We start from the raw sequence: 15,970 nt of genomic DNA on the forward strand, positions 1-15,970 counted from the left end.
TCAATATGGAGATCATGATCTAAGCCTGACCTAAGCAGAAATCAAGTCAGATGCTTAACTGAGCCACCCAGGCAACACTTATTTCATTAAACTGCATTCAAAAACATATTTCACAATCCAACAAAATAATCAATGCAATAAACTGACTTTCCTTCATCAGATCTACCGTTCAAATAGGCTTGCAAGGAACAGTGAATGAAAGGCAGGTTCCAGGTTTGAGTAATGCAACAGTTTTTCAGGTTAGCAGTTTCCACTCAGCCTTGAAAATGCTGTGCTTAATAACTTAAAAAATGTTTACTACTCAATTTGTTTATATACTGGAAGGTAAAACTGGGTTCTTCCAGTCCCATCAGATTAGTTTTGTAGCTTTCTGGGAGGGGCAAGAAACAATTTTAGATATTCAGCCTAAAAAATTCTTCATATACCAACCAGAAGTCCCTATAAAATGCCAAGACCCATAACACCTTAATCCATACTCACTGCTAGAATCTTTTATTTTAAAATGTACCACAGTGAATGGATGTATCCATATTGTCTTTTATAAATGTACACACACACACACACACACACACACACACACACATATATATATATACACAAAGTATATATGTCATTGGTTAAAGACCTGTCCAAAAGAAGAAACAATTACTAGAAATTTAATGTAGATGTTTATACTTCATTTGACAATTATAATTTATTTAAACTGAGGTTTCAGTTGCTTAGTAATGGCTGGTAATGACAATGACTAGCAATTACAGTGACTAAGTAGAGAAATGTAAATTTCACTTTTTGGTGCATTGGGTCAAAATTTTCAACAATGGATAATTTTCAACAAAATTCTGTAGCTCAGTTAACCTAAAAATGATTATCCTTCACCACAGAAATTTAATGGATTCCTAACTAACAAGTTTACTAACAATTATTCCTGTAATGGGGTATATATTCAGAAGGAGTAAGTACATCACTCTTACCAAGAGTATTCTCTGAGCTCAAAAAGTATTATGCCATAATAAATCATTCATATATGAGGGTCTCTTGTTTAGATGTTACTGCAGATTCTGATTATGCTAAACAGAAAGGCAGCACCACATTTCTTACTTTTGTAGAGGAAGAAAGCCTTTTAAAAATCTCTTTGAGGAAGTTTTGATATGTTCAGAGTCAAACACAGCAGCACTTTATTAATAAGGACAAAGTAATATATGATCATAAAGAAATACTCAAAGTCTAGATTCAATGCTATCTTGGGCAGCACAAAATGAATACTCACAAGGGTGGGCATCCCAGTGTGTCTGTCTCACAGGTTCAATGGGAAAGTGGCTTATAGGTGAGGAAAGACCAGAGCAACACTGACACCAGACTGACTGTATAATACTTCATTACTTTGAGAAGGGTAATGAATGCATGTACTCTGAATGATGAAGGGGAGTCATTTCAGTATCTATTAACTGGGCCAAACAGTTCTGTTAAGTTCTAATACTGCCTGCTACTGAACTCTGGTGGATTTTCTCTCTACCTCAGAAGTCAATGTTTGAGCTCTTGACAGGGCCATTAAATCTTTCTGACTGAAACAGTCCAGACCCATCTGACCTCAGAACCACTGAGTCTAGGAGTCAACTTCTTGCAACATTGATACATTTGCTTGAGTTCTTTAATGGTGATAAATCAGCATAATGCTATCATCATCTGAAAACAATACTGGGGTGCAAAGAAGTCTTAATTTATATATATGTGTGTACTTGTGTATACATATGTACATATACACACCCACACACCTTTCATTACTATATATATATATATAAATAACATATATAGTATATGTAGTATCCCATATTCCAGTATCACGTAACAGAGAATTTATAGTTAGAATTAATCATGACATTTACTTTAGTTTTCCTGTGGCCACTTATGTAATGAAGTGAAGAACACCAGTGTATTAATAAGGTCCCTTTTTATCACATGATATTTCTAAGCAGTTATTTATTTGGAATGCTAAGAAGATTCCACTTTCAGTCTCCTAAGGCCTCCTAAGACATAATTTAAAATGGGCTTTGGTAGGAACAAGTATCTTCAGACTCTAGTTGGAACAGAAGTAGTTTCTGTTTAAATCCTAGGAAACTTTGGATAACATGCCTTGTTTGTGAAACTGAAAAAACACCAGATCAGCACACAAAGAGAAAGGATGCAACAGAGATCAAGGTGGGAAAATGCCCCATTATTTTGAGGGCTTATCATCTGTGCAAAGCTAGGTAGTACAAGTAGGCTAAGTCTGACTAGGCAGAGTCTGAGGAAGATGTTTTCCTGTTTGATGCATGAGAAAATAATTTTATGAAAATGTGGGGGATGGGTGAGGGAGGAACTCTGTGTTTCTTGCTGTGTTACCTTTATTATGTTCCTAGTGTCAGTGAGACTAAAAATAGCCTGGAAACAAGAATGTTCCAATCACCAGCCACCTTTTCCACCTTTCTTCTTTTTCTGTTGCTGTTTCTTTTTTGTTGCTGGAGCCCCTGCAGGTTTCTGGTGTCTTGGGGGTATGATATTACTTGTAGATGCAGCCGATGTTGCTGCACTGCCAGGTCGTGGGGAGGTGGGTGGGCTGCTCACAGTCTTACTGGCATCCCTAAAATCATCAGATCAGGAAGTGTTGGTCATTCATATATTCAACAAAAGAAAAGGCTATAAAAACACATTATTCTTAACAATCTTCCACATATATTCTATTTCTTTCTTTCTTTCTTTTTTTTTTTTATTATTCTATTTCTTTTAAAGGGGGATTCCCAACTCCCTATCCATTTTTCTTTTGAATACAATTTTTACTGCTTCATAATTAAAGAAAAAGTAATATATGGTTCATGCCAATTTTTAGAAAGCTTAGAAAAGAAAAAAATTTAAATGACCTATAATCTTACAATGTAGAAATAACTTATTTAGTAACATTTTTAATAACTTCTTTCTAGTCATCTTATAGTATCTGTTTATCTACATATTCAGTTGAATGACAAGTGTATTTAGAGCTTCCGTTTGAAGATACCGAATCCTAACATTTATAATACAATTCTACAATCCTAGTATTTACAATATAATCAAATCAGAAACACCACATTTTCTTTTCTTTCCATAAGTATATTATAAAACATTTATTAAACATATCTGACTGTACTTCTTAACTTAAAATATATTTAAAAATTCTTACTAATGATCCTGAGTCAATCTGAAAAAGAATCAACCTATGCTCTGAGTGACTTCAATTGAGGAGCAATGACTTACAGTTCAGATGAAGCTCCTGCCGTTGCTCCCTGGGTCCCTTTTCCAATCTGATCCTTCTTCTTACCCTTCTTTCTTCCCCGGTAGTAAGAACGTTCTCGCATTGGTAGCCATCTTTCTGGATCTGGGGTCACCTTTGGGTCATAATTCTTAGGCAGTTTTCCTGTATAACAATTGATAAAGGAATGAGAAATCTGTCCGTAATGTTTTCAAGAGAGTTTGCTTAAGGAATGTGTCCTAGCCTGGGAATAAATAACATTAAAATTGAAGTAAGTTCATCTGAGAAAGTTTTATTTGTATAATCTAGCAGAGGAAAAGGCCTTATTTCTAAGCATGACAGAAAATTCAGAAGCCATAAAGGAAAAGACTTCACAGATGTATCTATATAGAAAATTCTTTTTTTTTAAGTTTACTTTTTTTTTTTTTTGAGAGAGACAGACAGAGAAAGAGAGAACCAGCAGGGGAGGAGCACGGTGAGAGGGACAGAGGATCTTAAGCAGGCTCTGCACTGACAGCAGAGAGCCCAATGTGGGGCTCCAACTCACAAGCCACGAGATCATGACCTAAGCTGAAGTCAGATGCTTAACCGACTGAGCCACCCAGGCACCCCTATATAAAGGATTCTCAACTTCATTTGGTAAGAGATATATTTTTAAGAGAAATAGCAAATATATATATATATATATATGTATCATACACACACACACACACACATATATATATATATTTGCATGCTATATAACAGAGTGGACTGATATTCTTAATGTACAAAAAGGTCTTGATAATCAATAGGTAAATGCAAAAAAAATGGGCACTGCTATTATTAGGGTAAGCCAGGAGAAATAGAAGTCCTTAATAATGTGAAAAAATGCTCTTCTACCTCACTAATTAGAAATGAAAAAGGTAACAAAATTCTATCAAACTAACAAATATTAAAAGCAGTAATACCCAGTTTTGGTGAAATAGTGAGAAACACTCAAACATTACGGCAGAAGTGTACACAGTTTAGCCTTTGTAGAGAGTGATTAAATTTAGCAGTGCCACTCAAAATTCATACTTCTAGAAATTTATCCTGCAGATATCCAAAAGACACAAGGTTATGTATAAGAATATTCTCAAGGGGTGCCTGGGTGGCTAAGTCGGTTAAGTGTCCAACTCTTGGTTTCGGCTCAGGTTATGATCTCATAGTTTGTGAGTTCAAGCCCCGAGTTGGGCTCTGTGCTAACGGCACAGAACCTGCTTGGGATTCTCTCCCTCTTTCTCTGCCCCTCCCCCACTTGCTCTCTATCTCTCTCTCTCACAATAAGTAATAAACACTTAGAAAAAAAAGAATGAACATATATCACTTGTAAGTTTTAAAAAATACTTATCTAGAAACTACAAAAAATAAAAAAGTAAGTGAAACGGCAAGTTATTTCTACCTACAGTTATCGGCTGCTCCCTTGCAGTATTATTAATACATAAAACAAATACTTATAGTGGGCTGGATGCAAACATTAGCTTCTGCACCATCCCAAAACTCTACTAAGATGGAAACAAACACATTAGAAGGAAAAATAGGAAAAAATATATTATCAATAAAATTTTGGAAGCAGGAAAACAGATGGAGGAATGGTAATAAACTTAGCAGACTTGAGAGACCTGAATTCTAACACAATAGCGAACAAAATCAAAAACAATGTGATTTACACCACAAATTTCCCAGATTCAGAAACAGGTAGGTGGCTCCAAGGATAACCTCTGACTAGTTGACGCCAAACATGGTAATTCTACCCTCTCCTGCTATGGACTAAAATCAACTATAGCCTAAGCCAAACAATGTACGGCATTCCCCTGGTTAATGGTTCAGGGCTGGACACTGACCTATGTTGGCCCCATCAGATTAATGGGAAAGACATGCCAGCTGCAGAAAGTCCTTCTCTGAAAGAGTGGATATAAACAACAAGCTCTGTTCCCCGCCCCACCTTTTTTTTTTAAGAGAGAGACAGAGCCTAAGTGGGGGAGAAGGGGGCAGGGACAGGAAGGGAGGGAGGGAGGGAGGGAGGGAGAAAGAAAGAAAGAGACAGAGAGAGAGAGAGAATGAATCTTAAGCAGGCTCCATGCCCAGCACAGAGCCTGATGCAGGGCTCAATCCCACGACCCTAGGCATCACGACCTGAGCTGAAATCAAGAGTTGGATGCTTAACGACTGAGCCACCCAGGCGCCCCCACATTCCATTTCATAGATGAAAAACTCAGGCAGGTATCTTAAGTAACCTATTCACAGTCACAGCAAAAGAGCAACATAACTAGAGGAACAATGTAAATTCAGGGAATCAAACTCTCTACAGCTGTACTCTTTAAAAAAATAAAATGTTAGCTATAGTCGAGACTAAAGTCAGTGTTCAAAGACAGAAGAGAGGACAGTGTATTTATGCGTGATGACTTTTATATAGGGCTAAACCCAAGCATTTAATTGAAGATTCTATAAGACAGAATCTAAAGATAAAAAAAGAAAAAATTCTTACCTTTCTTTTTTTTCTTCTTCTTTTTCAAATCTCCTTGTCTATAAAGAGAAGAAATATCATTACCATCATCATGATAAAATATTTACAGCAGAATAAACGTGCAAAAGAGTGAGCTGGGCATTTTATCATAAAAGCATTTAAGATTTTATATTGTCTTGCCAAACTTTATAAACTAGCTGGGATATTAATACTGGTTAAGTTTTTTTTTTTTTTTTATTTTTACTTTTTCCACTTTTGCATTCAAGCATATTTTATTCAAAAACAAAAACACACTGAACAAACTCTGCCAGTAGAAATTGGCCTTGGGTGTAGAGGATTCCATACATACTGATGGAACAAGGTATCACCCAATGGAGCATCTGTCCTTCCTAAAAGCCTTTAAAAATGGTTTGAGTGAGGTCATTGTTTTCAGGTTGGCTGGCTTCAAGTGTCTGTGATGGAAGAGCCAATGCTGGGGCACTAATTCTGCTGCTCTTCAAGTAGCTGCAGGAACAAATGTTAAATTGAGTAAGTCATAATCTCAATTCCTCTCTAGGTATTTTTTTTCCTCCTCAAATTTTTATTTAAATGCTAGTTAGTTAACACACAATGTATTATTGTTTTCAGTATACTGGTTAAGTTTAATCAAGCTTCGTACACTGCAGCTTTTGGAAAGTGGTTTAAAAAAGAGGGCTAGCAATGTAGATACCATTTACATTGCCATATATTAAGTCTGTGTAAAAAGGGAAGAAACTTGAATAAGCAAAAAAATCTACAATACTATGTGAAGTTATATGCTTGGTAAAACAACAGGTAACTAAACTCTTAGGCAAAAGAACATGTATACATATCATACACACAAAGAATATCTCTGGGAGGGTATGTAAGACAAGTAACATTGGCTGTGACCTTGGAGAGAGGAGAGCACACATGGGTGGGAGGAAGCTTTTACTCTGTACTTCTTTATCTTTCAAATCTTGAAACTGGTAAGTTTATAGAATTTTTTAAGTAAAATCTTCATTAAGTACACTGACCAAAAAAGGGGGTGGTGGTGCTGAAAGGAGCATGAAAAATCAAGAAGACACTTCAGCAAGTATTGACAGCAGTTAAGAGGCAGACAGAAAATACCTCTGTACATAATCATATGTGCTATATCTCTATGGGAACTATGAAACAGTGAAGCATAAAGATGAGACTGCAACAATTCCTGCCAAGAAGTCATTCTAACAAGTCATTCAATTGTGGAAGTTCTTTCGGGGTACCCTCAAAAATAGGATATGCAACATACAGTGTCTTTATTTATTTGATGTTTATTTATTTACTTTCTTTAAAAACTTTTTTAAATGTTTATTTTTGCGAGGGGGGGGGGAGACAGAGAGACAGAGAGAGAGAGAGAGAGAGAGAGAGAGAGAGAGAGACACACACACACACACACACACACAGAGGGAGGGGCAGAGACAGCACGAGCGGGGGAAGAACAGAAAGAGAATGAGACACTGAATATGAAGCAGGCTCCAGACTCTGAGCTGTCAGCCCCCATGTGGGGCTTCAACTTATGAACTGTGAGATCATGACCTAAGCTGAAGTTGGATGTTTGACTGAGCCAAGTGTCCCTTAATGTTTACTTTTTATTTATTTTAAGAAGGAGAACGCAAGCAGGGGAGTAGAAGAGAGAGAGGGAGAGAGAGAATCCCAAGCAGGCTCTACGCTCAGCGCACACTCAGTGTGGGGCTCAAACCCATGAAATGTGAGATCACAACCTGAGCCAAAATCAAATGGTGGATGCTTAACCAACTGAACTACCCAAATGCCCCAACAGGGTCTTACTTTCGAGTTTCATCTCTCACCCAGACCATGCAATAGTCTTCTAAATTGACTCTCTACTAATCACACTCTACAGTCAGACCTGCAATTTCTCAAAGGTTCTCTGCAATTTCTTCTTTGCTTTTGTTTGCACTCTGCTTAATTCATCCTCTTTAAGAGTCAACACAATCACTTCCTCCTTGAAGTAATTTTTTAACCCCTGACTGTCCCCAGGAAGAAACTGTTCCCTCTGGTGTACTCCTCTATGCTCTGCACAATCACAGAGCATGCAACCTTTACTGAAATTAAATGGATTTAATTTATTATTTCCTTCTGCTAGACTTAGGATTAGAAAAGGGGGCACCCGGCTGGCTCATTTGGAAAAGCAGTGACTCTTATTCTTGGGCTGTAAATTCAAGCCCCAATGCTGGATATAGAGATTAGTTAAAAAATAAATAAATAAATAAATAAAGAATTAGAAAAGAACTATATTCCTACTGATTACTCAACTCTGTTTTGGAAGAGGAAAAAAATTACTAAAGATATATAAAATAGGTGTTATTTAAAAATCCCCTTAAGATCTGGCTTGAATTTTTCATTTTGGTGAAGCTTGAGGTAGGACTTATATGATGAAATGGAATATGGAACAATGTAGTATCTCTGGGACCTACAATTCCTTATTTTAGTTTTAAAAACCTATTATCAGGATGACAGTGCTTTTTTTATTTTTTATTTTTTTTTACCAAATAGAGTTCATAACAAAGTTAATCATATACTGTTGTTGATATATTTTTTTAAGTTACAAAAAATTTGCATTTCAAAAGGCATTCTTTCAAAAAAGGAGAAAACAGTGAAAAATTATGAAAGCCACAAATCTGGGGGAAGGGTTATATGCCTTCCATTCTCTATTCATCCTGACTCTCTATTCATAGAATCTTAAACATTACACTGTAGGCCTCCACAGTGTTTCTGAGATGGCAATATGGGAGAGTAAGAATTGCTGACTTCTAGGGCACCTGGGTGCTCAGTCGGTTGAGAGAGTCCATCTCTTGATTTAGGCTCAGGTCACCACCTCACAGTTTGTGGGTTCAAGCCCGTGGCACTGAGCCCGCTTGGGATTCTTTCTCCCCCTCTGCCCCTCCCCTACTCTTGCACACATGTGTGAGCTCTCTCTTTCTCTTTCTCTCAAAATAAACAGGTAAACTTTAAAAAAGAAAAAAAAAAAAAGAATGACTTCTAAGTTAATGTAGCTGGCTAATCCTTCCTCCAAATCAACAAAATAAACTTCATCTGAATTCTGGTATAGAATTACTAAATGATGTACTAAGTGTACATCAAAAACTTACAAATAAAAAAAGTAGAGAATATCCAGCCAATGGAATACTATGCATAAAAAGAATGAAGTATGTCTATACTAGGAATATGGAAAAATCTCCACGACTCAGTAGAACAAAAGGCGGAAAACAGTAAGAACAATATATTACTCCCTTCTGTAAAAAAACAAAAAATAAACCAATCCAAAGAAAATATTTTAAAATTATCTTTGTGTGTAAACACAAAGAAGATCCTGAAGGATATACACTCAGTACTAGGGGGAACAGAGTACACTACTAGGGGGTAAACAGGATGAGGACTAAGAACTGGGTATAGCAAAAGAGAAGGGGAACAAAGGGGACTTAAACTTTATTCACATGGAATTTTCACAGAATGTATTTTTTATTCCTTATATAATTTAAAGTCAGCATTAGTGAATGTTACAATGAAAAACATTACCCTTGCTCCTTTGGTTGACTATCTCCAGCAACTTTTCCACCCTTTTTCCGAATGTAAGTAGCACCAGGAGAATTTTCAAGAGCCTCGACATCTACTTTCAGAGACATACTATCTGACGAGGGCAGGTGTTTACTAAGACTGGGATTGAACAGGAGTTCAGGAACACAATATATATACATATATATGTCTGTTAAAAGAAAGACAGTTTTTGATGTCCTTTGCCAAAAGTAAAAAAAATGTTCTTAAATCTTCTACAGAATAACAAATCAGGTCATAAGGTCAATTACATATCATATACCCTGAAAAAAGAGCAATAATTTAATCATCCATTCCTTAACTCAGTGACACACTTCAAGATGGTGGCTTAATAAAATCTCCATTCTAAAACAACTACCACGGTTATACATCATAGACTTGCTCACTATAAAAGTTTTGACTCATGGCTGCTTAGCATCCACCACTCCACCTTGGGTTCATGAGCACACCCTGATGGAGCAGAGTAGCACAGCCAATTAAGGCACTGAATCTCTCCAGTAATTGAGATGGGCATGTAACTTAAGACAGCTCAATCAAAATGACATCTCAGAATCTTTCACAACTACTCAAATAAAATATGCTTTTTCTTTTCTTTTTTTATGCTGCTGGACTTGAACCTGAAGAGACACAGCTGCATCTTGTTGACTTCATTTTTGCTTCTGGATCAAACTGTACCCCAAGATGGATCTGTTATGGTAGTTTTTAGTCATGTAGATCAATAAATTCTCATTTTTGCTCTTACTAGTTAGTAGAGGGTGTTGTTTGTTTGTTGAAACTTACAACAGAAAAAGTCCTGCTGGGGAGTGGGCACCTGGCTGGCTCAGCTGTGGAGCCTGTGGACTCTTCATCTTGGGGTGTGATTTCCAGCCCCACGATGGTTGTAGAGATTACTTAAAAATAAAGTCTTAAAAAAAAATACAAAAAACAAAAAGCAAAAACGACGACAGAAAAAGCCCTGGTCAAATGAGGTAGTGGAAAGGATCTAGCATGCATTTGGAAGCTATCTGGAACAACAATCAAAAGGATACGCTTTTGCCTTCTCAGGATCTACAAGTGAGTAAGCAGAAATAAGCTGCGCCAGGGTGTGAATATCTTTTGGATTTTGTCTAAAAAAAAAAGGATAGTAAACAGTTTATGAAACTGGAAAAAGTAACATAAACAAGAAAATAACTTATTTGTATCAAGTAACAGCAATACAATTTGCATTTTTACATCTCCACCTTTCAGAACTTACTTCCATAGCTGTTCTAGGTCACTAATTGCCTCCTTTTTCCGCCCATATTTGAGTTTGAAGTTTGCAGCTTCTCTTATCAAGGACAAATGAGCAGAAGATTTGGGCTACAGGTTCAAAAAGAAGAGGAAAAAAAAGTTTTAAGCTAAATATCTAGCAAGCTCATAAAGTTATTATATTCATTAGACCTTTAAGATGGACCTATCCATTACATTCCTCATCTTAAGTTATACTGAATGCATGAAACAACAAAAAATAACACACATACAGGGAGGGAGGTAGACAAATTATACAAGTGATGACCAATTTATGAATTTGGAGCATAACCTATCTCTACACTGTCTATAACTAGAAATATTTCCCCATGAGCAAATATTAAAGATATGTCACCACAGTTCTCAAATATTAACACAGTATTTCCCAGAACCCTGATATCCCTCCACTGCTAATAGTGCTAACAGTATAAATACTGTGTGAATGTATATTTATAAATTGGATACTGCCTATAAACAAACCCATAATGGAAAAAATGAAAAGTGTTCCTATTCCATGGACACATGAGATACAATTACTGCATGTATTTATTGTTTCACCAATTACTACCATCCACGAGCTCTCTCTCGACAAGATTAGCACTCCTAATGCACTCATGTATTACTGTTTTTTGAGATTATACACGAACACACACACACACACACACACACACACACACACACACACACACACACACAGTTAAAACCATAACTGAACTTCTGTTTTTAATTTTGCAGCCATTCCTATTTCTAATAACATTACTTGGTATACTTAAAAAATTAATTTGACAGTCTAATAATATTCCATTCTTTAAACAGTGACTTGGAATATTTTATTCACTAAGTTCACTACTTGCAGCTTTTTATTTTTTTTTAATGTTTTATTTTTTTGAGAGACAGAGAGAGAGAATGCGAGCAGGGGGGAGCAGAGAGAGGGAGACATAGAATCCAAAGCAAGCTCCAGGCTCTGAACTATCAGCACAGAGCCTGATGCAGGGCTCAAACCCATGAATCATGAAATCATTACCTGAGCCAAAGTAGGATGTTTAGCCAACTGAGCCACCCAGGTGCCCCTGAAGCTTTTTATTTTTATGTAAAAACATGCCCTCATGACAATTTCTTCCACATATTTACCTGATGGTTTTGATACCACTGGATAGCTTGCGTGAAGACCTCAATGGCACTATCAATATCTTCCTCATGGCTGTACATAGTCACTAATGCAGACACCTACCCAGCCAAAAGTATAAATTAATGAATAAAATTCCCTTCTCTCCCAGAATAAGCTTTTTGAAAATGAAAAAAATTGAAGAAATAGAAAATAAAAGTTGCTAGGCTCTGTCAATACCAAATTCATCATAAAAATTATTATCTTTTTAGAGCACAGTAACTAGAAATACTGTATACAGCAGTGGTTTCCAAATGCAAAGGTAGTTATCTATAAAATGTAACTTTCTTATTTTTTTATTATTATTAAAAAATATTTTTTTTTACATTTATTCATTTTTGAGAGACAGAGAGAGAGCACAAGTGGGAGACCCTGGGGCAGAGAGAGGGAGACACAGAATCGGAAGCAGGCTCCAGGCTCTGAGCTGTCAGCACAGAGCCTGACGCGGGGCTCAAACTCACAAACCGCGAGATCATGACCTGAGCCGAAGTTGGACGCTTAACTGACTGAGCCACCCAGGCACCCCAGCTTTCCTCTTAAAGTAGTGCCAGTTCACAGTTTGTTACCAGTGTATGGTAAGGTAAGTATAACAAGTTGAGAGTAAGTGTTTAGAGTATTAGTTTATAAGGTAAGACATTGCTGGGACTTCCAATGTTTGATTGGTGAGGTACACTGCAGCACAGCTAATGTCCCATAAGTTGTATCTGGCCTGAACTACAAAAAGCCAGTGAAAAGCTTGCCTGGTATGGAGGCATGGAGGCCCATGTGGCTGGAGTATAGTGAGAATGGGAGGGGCACAATGAGATGAGGTCAGAAAGGAAAGAGAAACAAAAAGCTGGATCTTAGAGAAAATCAGTAAAACTGATGAACCTCTGGCTAAACTGACCAGAAAACAGAAAAAGAAGACCTGAACAGCCAGTGTCAGGAATGAGAGAGGTTCTACAGATCTTAAAGAGATAAATAAGAAATATCGGAACAACTTTTATGCCAATAAATTCAACAATCTAGATGAAGTGGAAATATTTCTTGAAAGGCCAGATATGAAATAGTAGGAACCTTTACGTTTGCTTCTAATATAAAGTAATTATCACCCAGTCTTTAAAATATGAGTCTTCAAAAGAGAAAGCACTACTGTTATACATTTACTGAGTGCTGACTGTAAACAAGCTGTGTTAGAGGATACAGACATGAATAAAAGTCCCTGTACAATAAATGCACATACCACCAACTACAGCATTAGTCTCTGCTTTGAAACACATGCTTTCACAGCAACATCACTGATTTAAACCTGTGATGCTTGAATCATCAGAGAAATAAAAACTAAATTTGTTGGCCACTATTACTAAATTGTTTTAGCTCAAAATACCACACTGAAGACATGACAGAATAATTTAGGCTAAGAAATTCCCTATGTAGGTCTTAGATCATTTAAAGTTGGCTTTCAGTGATAATATAAAGCCTAAATAGTGCCTCAAATATTTGCCTAATAAACCAATGCAAAGCAGAACATAAAGTGAGATTAAATGTATACCAGATAAATAACTGTATTTTAACTACTACTGCATTATGAATAAATAGAAATTAAATACAAAAAAATCAAACATACCAACAAACTATAATTCCATTACTTTCAGTCTTTTAATATTTTAAACTCACCATGCCTGGTTTATGTTTTAACTCTTCTATGCTTCTCAATATTAGACATGCTTTGGATATATTACCTTGAGAGATTAAAAACATCATCATCATCACACTGAAGAAAACATATTATGAAAAAAATACAAGAAGTTTAAGTCACTTTGTAGTATCTCTAAATACTCAAGCTTTGGGATCTTGGAGATAATGTACTCTACTTATTCTTTTTACATATACATAAAGAAACGGAGTCCTAAAGAAACAATATAGTTTGCTTACACCCACAGAGTTAATGGCAGAGATGTTACCAGAAAAGAAGTATCCCAACTCCCACCTAGTCTGTTAAGTTCTATTTATCCTTTCGTAGACTGTCACTTAAAGGAAGCTCTACCCTAAAGACTTTGAAATATGAAATACTGTAGATGGGAGCGCAATGGCAAACTTCCTATGGTGTCAAAATACTGTTTTTTTTACTCATTGCATACCTCACTAACATAACCTTTCAAAGACTTGTCACAGGAACCATGATAGGCTCTTAGTAATTTTAGTACGATAAATAATCCTTTCAAAAATAAACTGAAAACTGGAGAAGTAAAGAAAATAAGGGGAAGAGCAAGAAAAAGGAGACGTGGGAAAAGAAAAATTAAGAGAGGAAGTTAAGGAAATGTGAGTATGGGTAACAGGAAGATATATAATTTTTTTTTTAATGTTTATTTATATTTGAAAGAGAGAGCATCTGTGCATGCCAACGTGTGCACATGAATGGGAGAAGGGCAGAGAGAGAGAGACAAAGACAGAGAATCTCTGTGCTGTCAGGACAGTGCAGAGCCTGACACAGGGCTTGAACTCACAAACCATGAGTTCATGACCTGAGCTGAAATCAAGAGTCTCAAGAGTTGGACACTTAACCAGCTAAGCCACCCAGGCGCCCATTTGTATTTTCTCTTTTAGAGTAATCTTTATGCCCAACATGGGGCTCTGGGGCTTGAACTCACAACCCTGAGATCAAGAGTCTCATGGTCTACCAACTGAGCCAGCCAGGCACCCCAAGACCAACAATGTTTCTCAATCTTGTTTTCATTACACTATGGAGCCTTTTAAGACATTTCCTCCCCCCCCCCCATTGTCAATTCTCATCTTTACCCATGAAATTTTCATTTCAGCCATCATAATATCTGTAATTTTTCTGATCATCCACCAAACAACTGATCCCCACCACCCAATGCTGAGAATGCATGGTCTACACCAGAGATACAACTTTCTATGATGGAAATTTCCTAATCTACCCTGTTCAACTAGCCACATGTGGTTATGAAGCTTCTGAAATGTGTCTAGCACAAAGGAGGAACTGGCTTTTAAAATTTCGTTTAATTTTAAACTTAAAATAGTTATACTTGGATAGTGGTTACCAAATGCAGATAATACATAGCTACAGACAATCACTCAGGGTTTGTTTAGAATCATGGGCAAAAACAAAAGCAGTTTTTTGTAAGATTCAAAAACATCAGTTTTCATTAAACTGTCTTGCCTCTTCTCCCCCAAAGATATGAGTCAAAATATAAACAAAGGATAAAGGATTAAGAAATTCTGAGAACTAGAATGCAAAGTAACCCTTATTTCACATAGATACTACCAAGTGACAGAAGCATTTCTACACATGACATACCCAGGAAATCTGCGTTAAGCATGATCTTTTGAAACATAGGAATCCTTTGCTTCTACTGACTTTCAAGGCATATACTGAGAATCATTCTAAAAATTTAATAGCCCAAGAAAAGGCTGTTTGAAACATCGATAATTATGATTCATCATCGCGCAAAATTTTTTAAATCACATAGCCCACAAGTACTTCAGAATCATTTTAATCATGTTTCCATTAAAATGATATTTTAACCATGATGAAATCACTATCAATACCTTGGGAAATTTTCAGTTGTGCCATGGTCAGCTTAATTTCAGCTGCATTTTCTGGATGTTGATCTGAGAATTCCTAAAATGTTTTAGTTGGAGGGAAAAAAAAAAAAATCACACCTAATTTATTCAACTAGCTGCACATGTTTCAATTACCACATCTACACAGAATTTTAAATCCAGTTTTAAGATAGTAAAGTTCTGGTTTTAGATCAAAATTTTAATTCCGGAAAAATTTTATTTGATACCTATTTTGTTTTAAAATTATGTCTGAAAAAAAACATCAAATTATGCTCGGAAAGTGTAATAATATCAAGTTCCAGGAAGTCATTACTAGACAAATAATAATTCAGGTTACCACATAGTTCTGTTTGTTTAAATAAGATACTCAAAACAGATGATATATCCTTACTGAGAACCCCTGCCTAGACAACTCTGCCCTTCAGGATGGTCCTAATTTTACCCAGTTCAACTTTCCAATGTAGTGTACCCTCAGGAATTTCAAACATGTAATCTAGCAGTTGGTTTAGAATGACAAAAACCAAGTCAGTATCTCTGTAATTGTTTGAGTTTTTAGACTGGGACTCATTGGAAAATACATTACTGAAAAAGATTAAGCATGTTCTGGTATTAT

At 36.3% G+C, this 15,970-nt stretch overlaps 1 protein-coding gene across 2 annotated transcripts in view; it reads right to left on the reverse strand.

Annotated features, from left to right (window-relative positions):
• Positions 1-481: 481 nt before the first annotated feature.
• Positions 482-15,970, reverse strand: part of SRP72 (signal recognition particle 72) — a 29,212-nt gene continuing 13,723 nt past the window's right edge. For both annotated transcript variants that reach the window (XM_047856082.1, XM_047856083.1), the window contains exons 11-19: positions 15,343-15,415; positions 13,447-13,511; positions 11,757-11,852; positions 10,594-10,697; positions 10,388-10,465; positions 9,324-9,461; positions 5,769-5,806; positions 3,265-3,424; positions 482-2,617 (exon numbers count right to left, since the gene is read on the reverse strand). In XM_047856082.1, coding sequence (XP_047712038.1) covers positions 2,440-2,617; positions 3,265-3,424; positions 5,769-5,806; positions 9,324-9,461; positions 10,388-10,465; positions 10,594-10,697; positions 11,757-11,852; positions 13,447-13,511; positions 15,343-15,415 — 930 coding nt within the window. In that variant the 3' untranslated portion in view covers positions 482-2,439. The remainder of the gene's footprint in view (positions 2,618-3,264; positions 3,425-5,768; positions 5,807-9,323; positions 9,462-10,387; positions 10,466-10,593; positions 10,698-11,756; positions 11,853-13,446; positions 13,512-15,342; positions 15,416-15,970) is intronic.

This window comes from Prionailurus viverrinus, chromosome B1 (assembly GCF_022837055.1).
Source record: "Prionailurus viverrinus isolate Anna chromosome B1, UM_Priviv_1.0, whole genome shotgun sequence".
NCBI classification, from domain to species: Eukaryota; Metazoa; Chordata; class Mammalia; order Carnivora; family Felidae; genus Prionailurus; species Prionailurus viverrinus.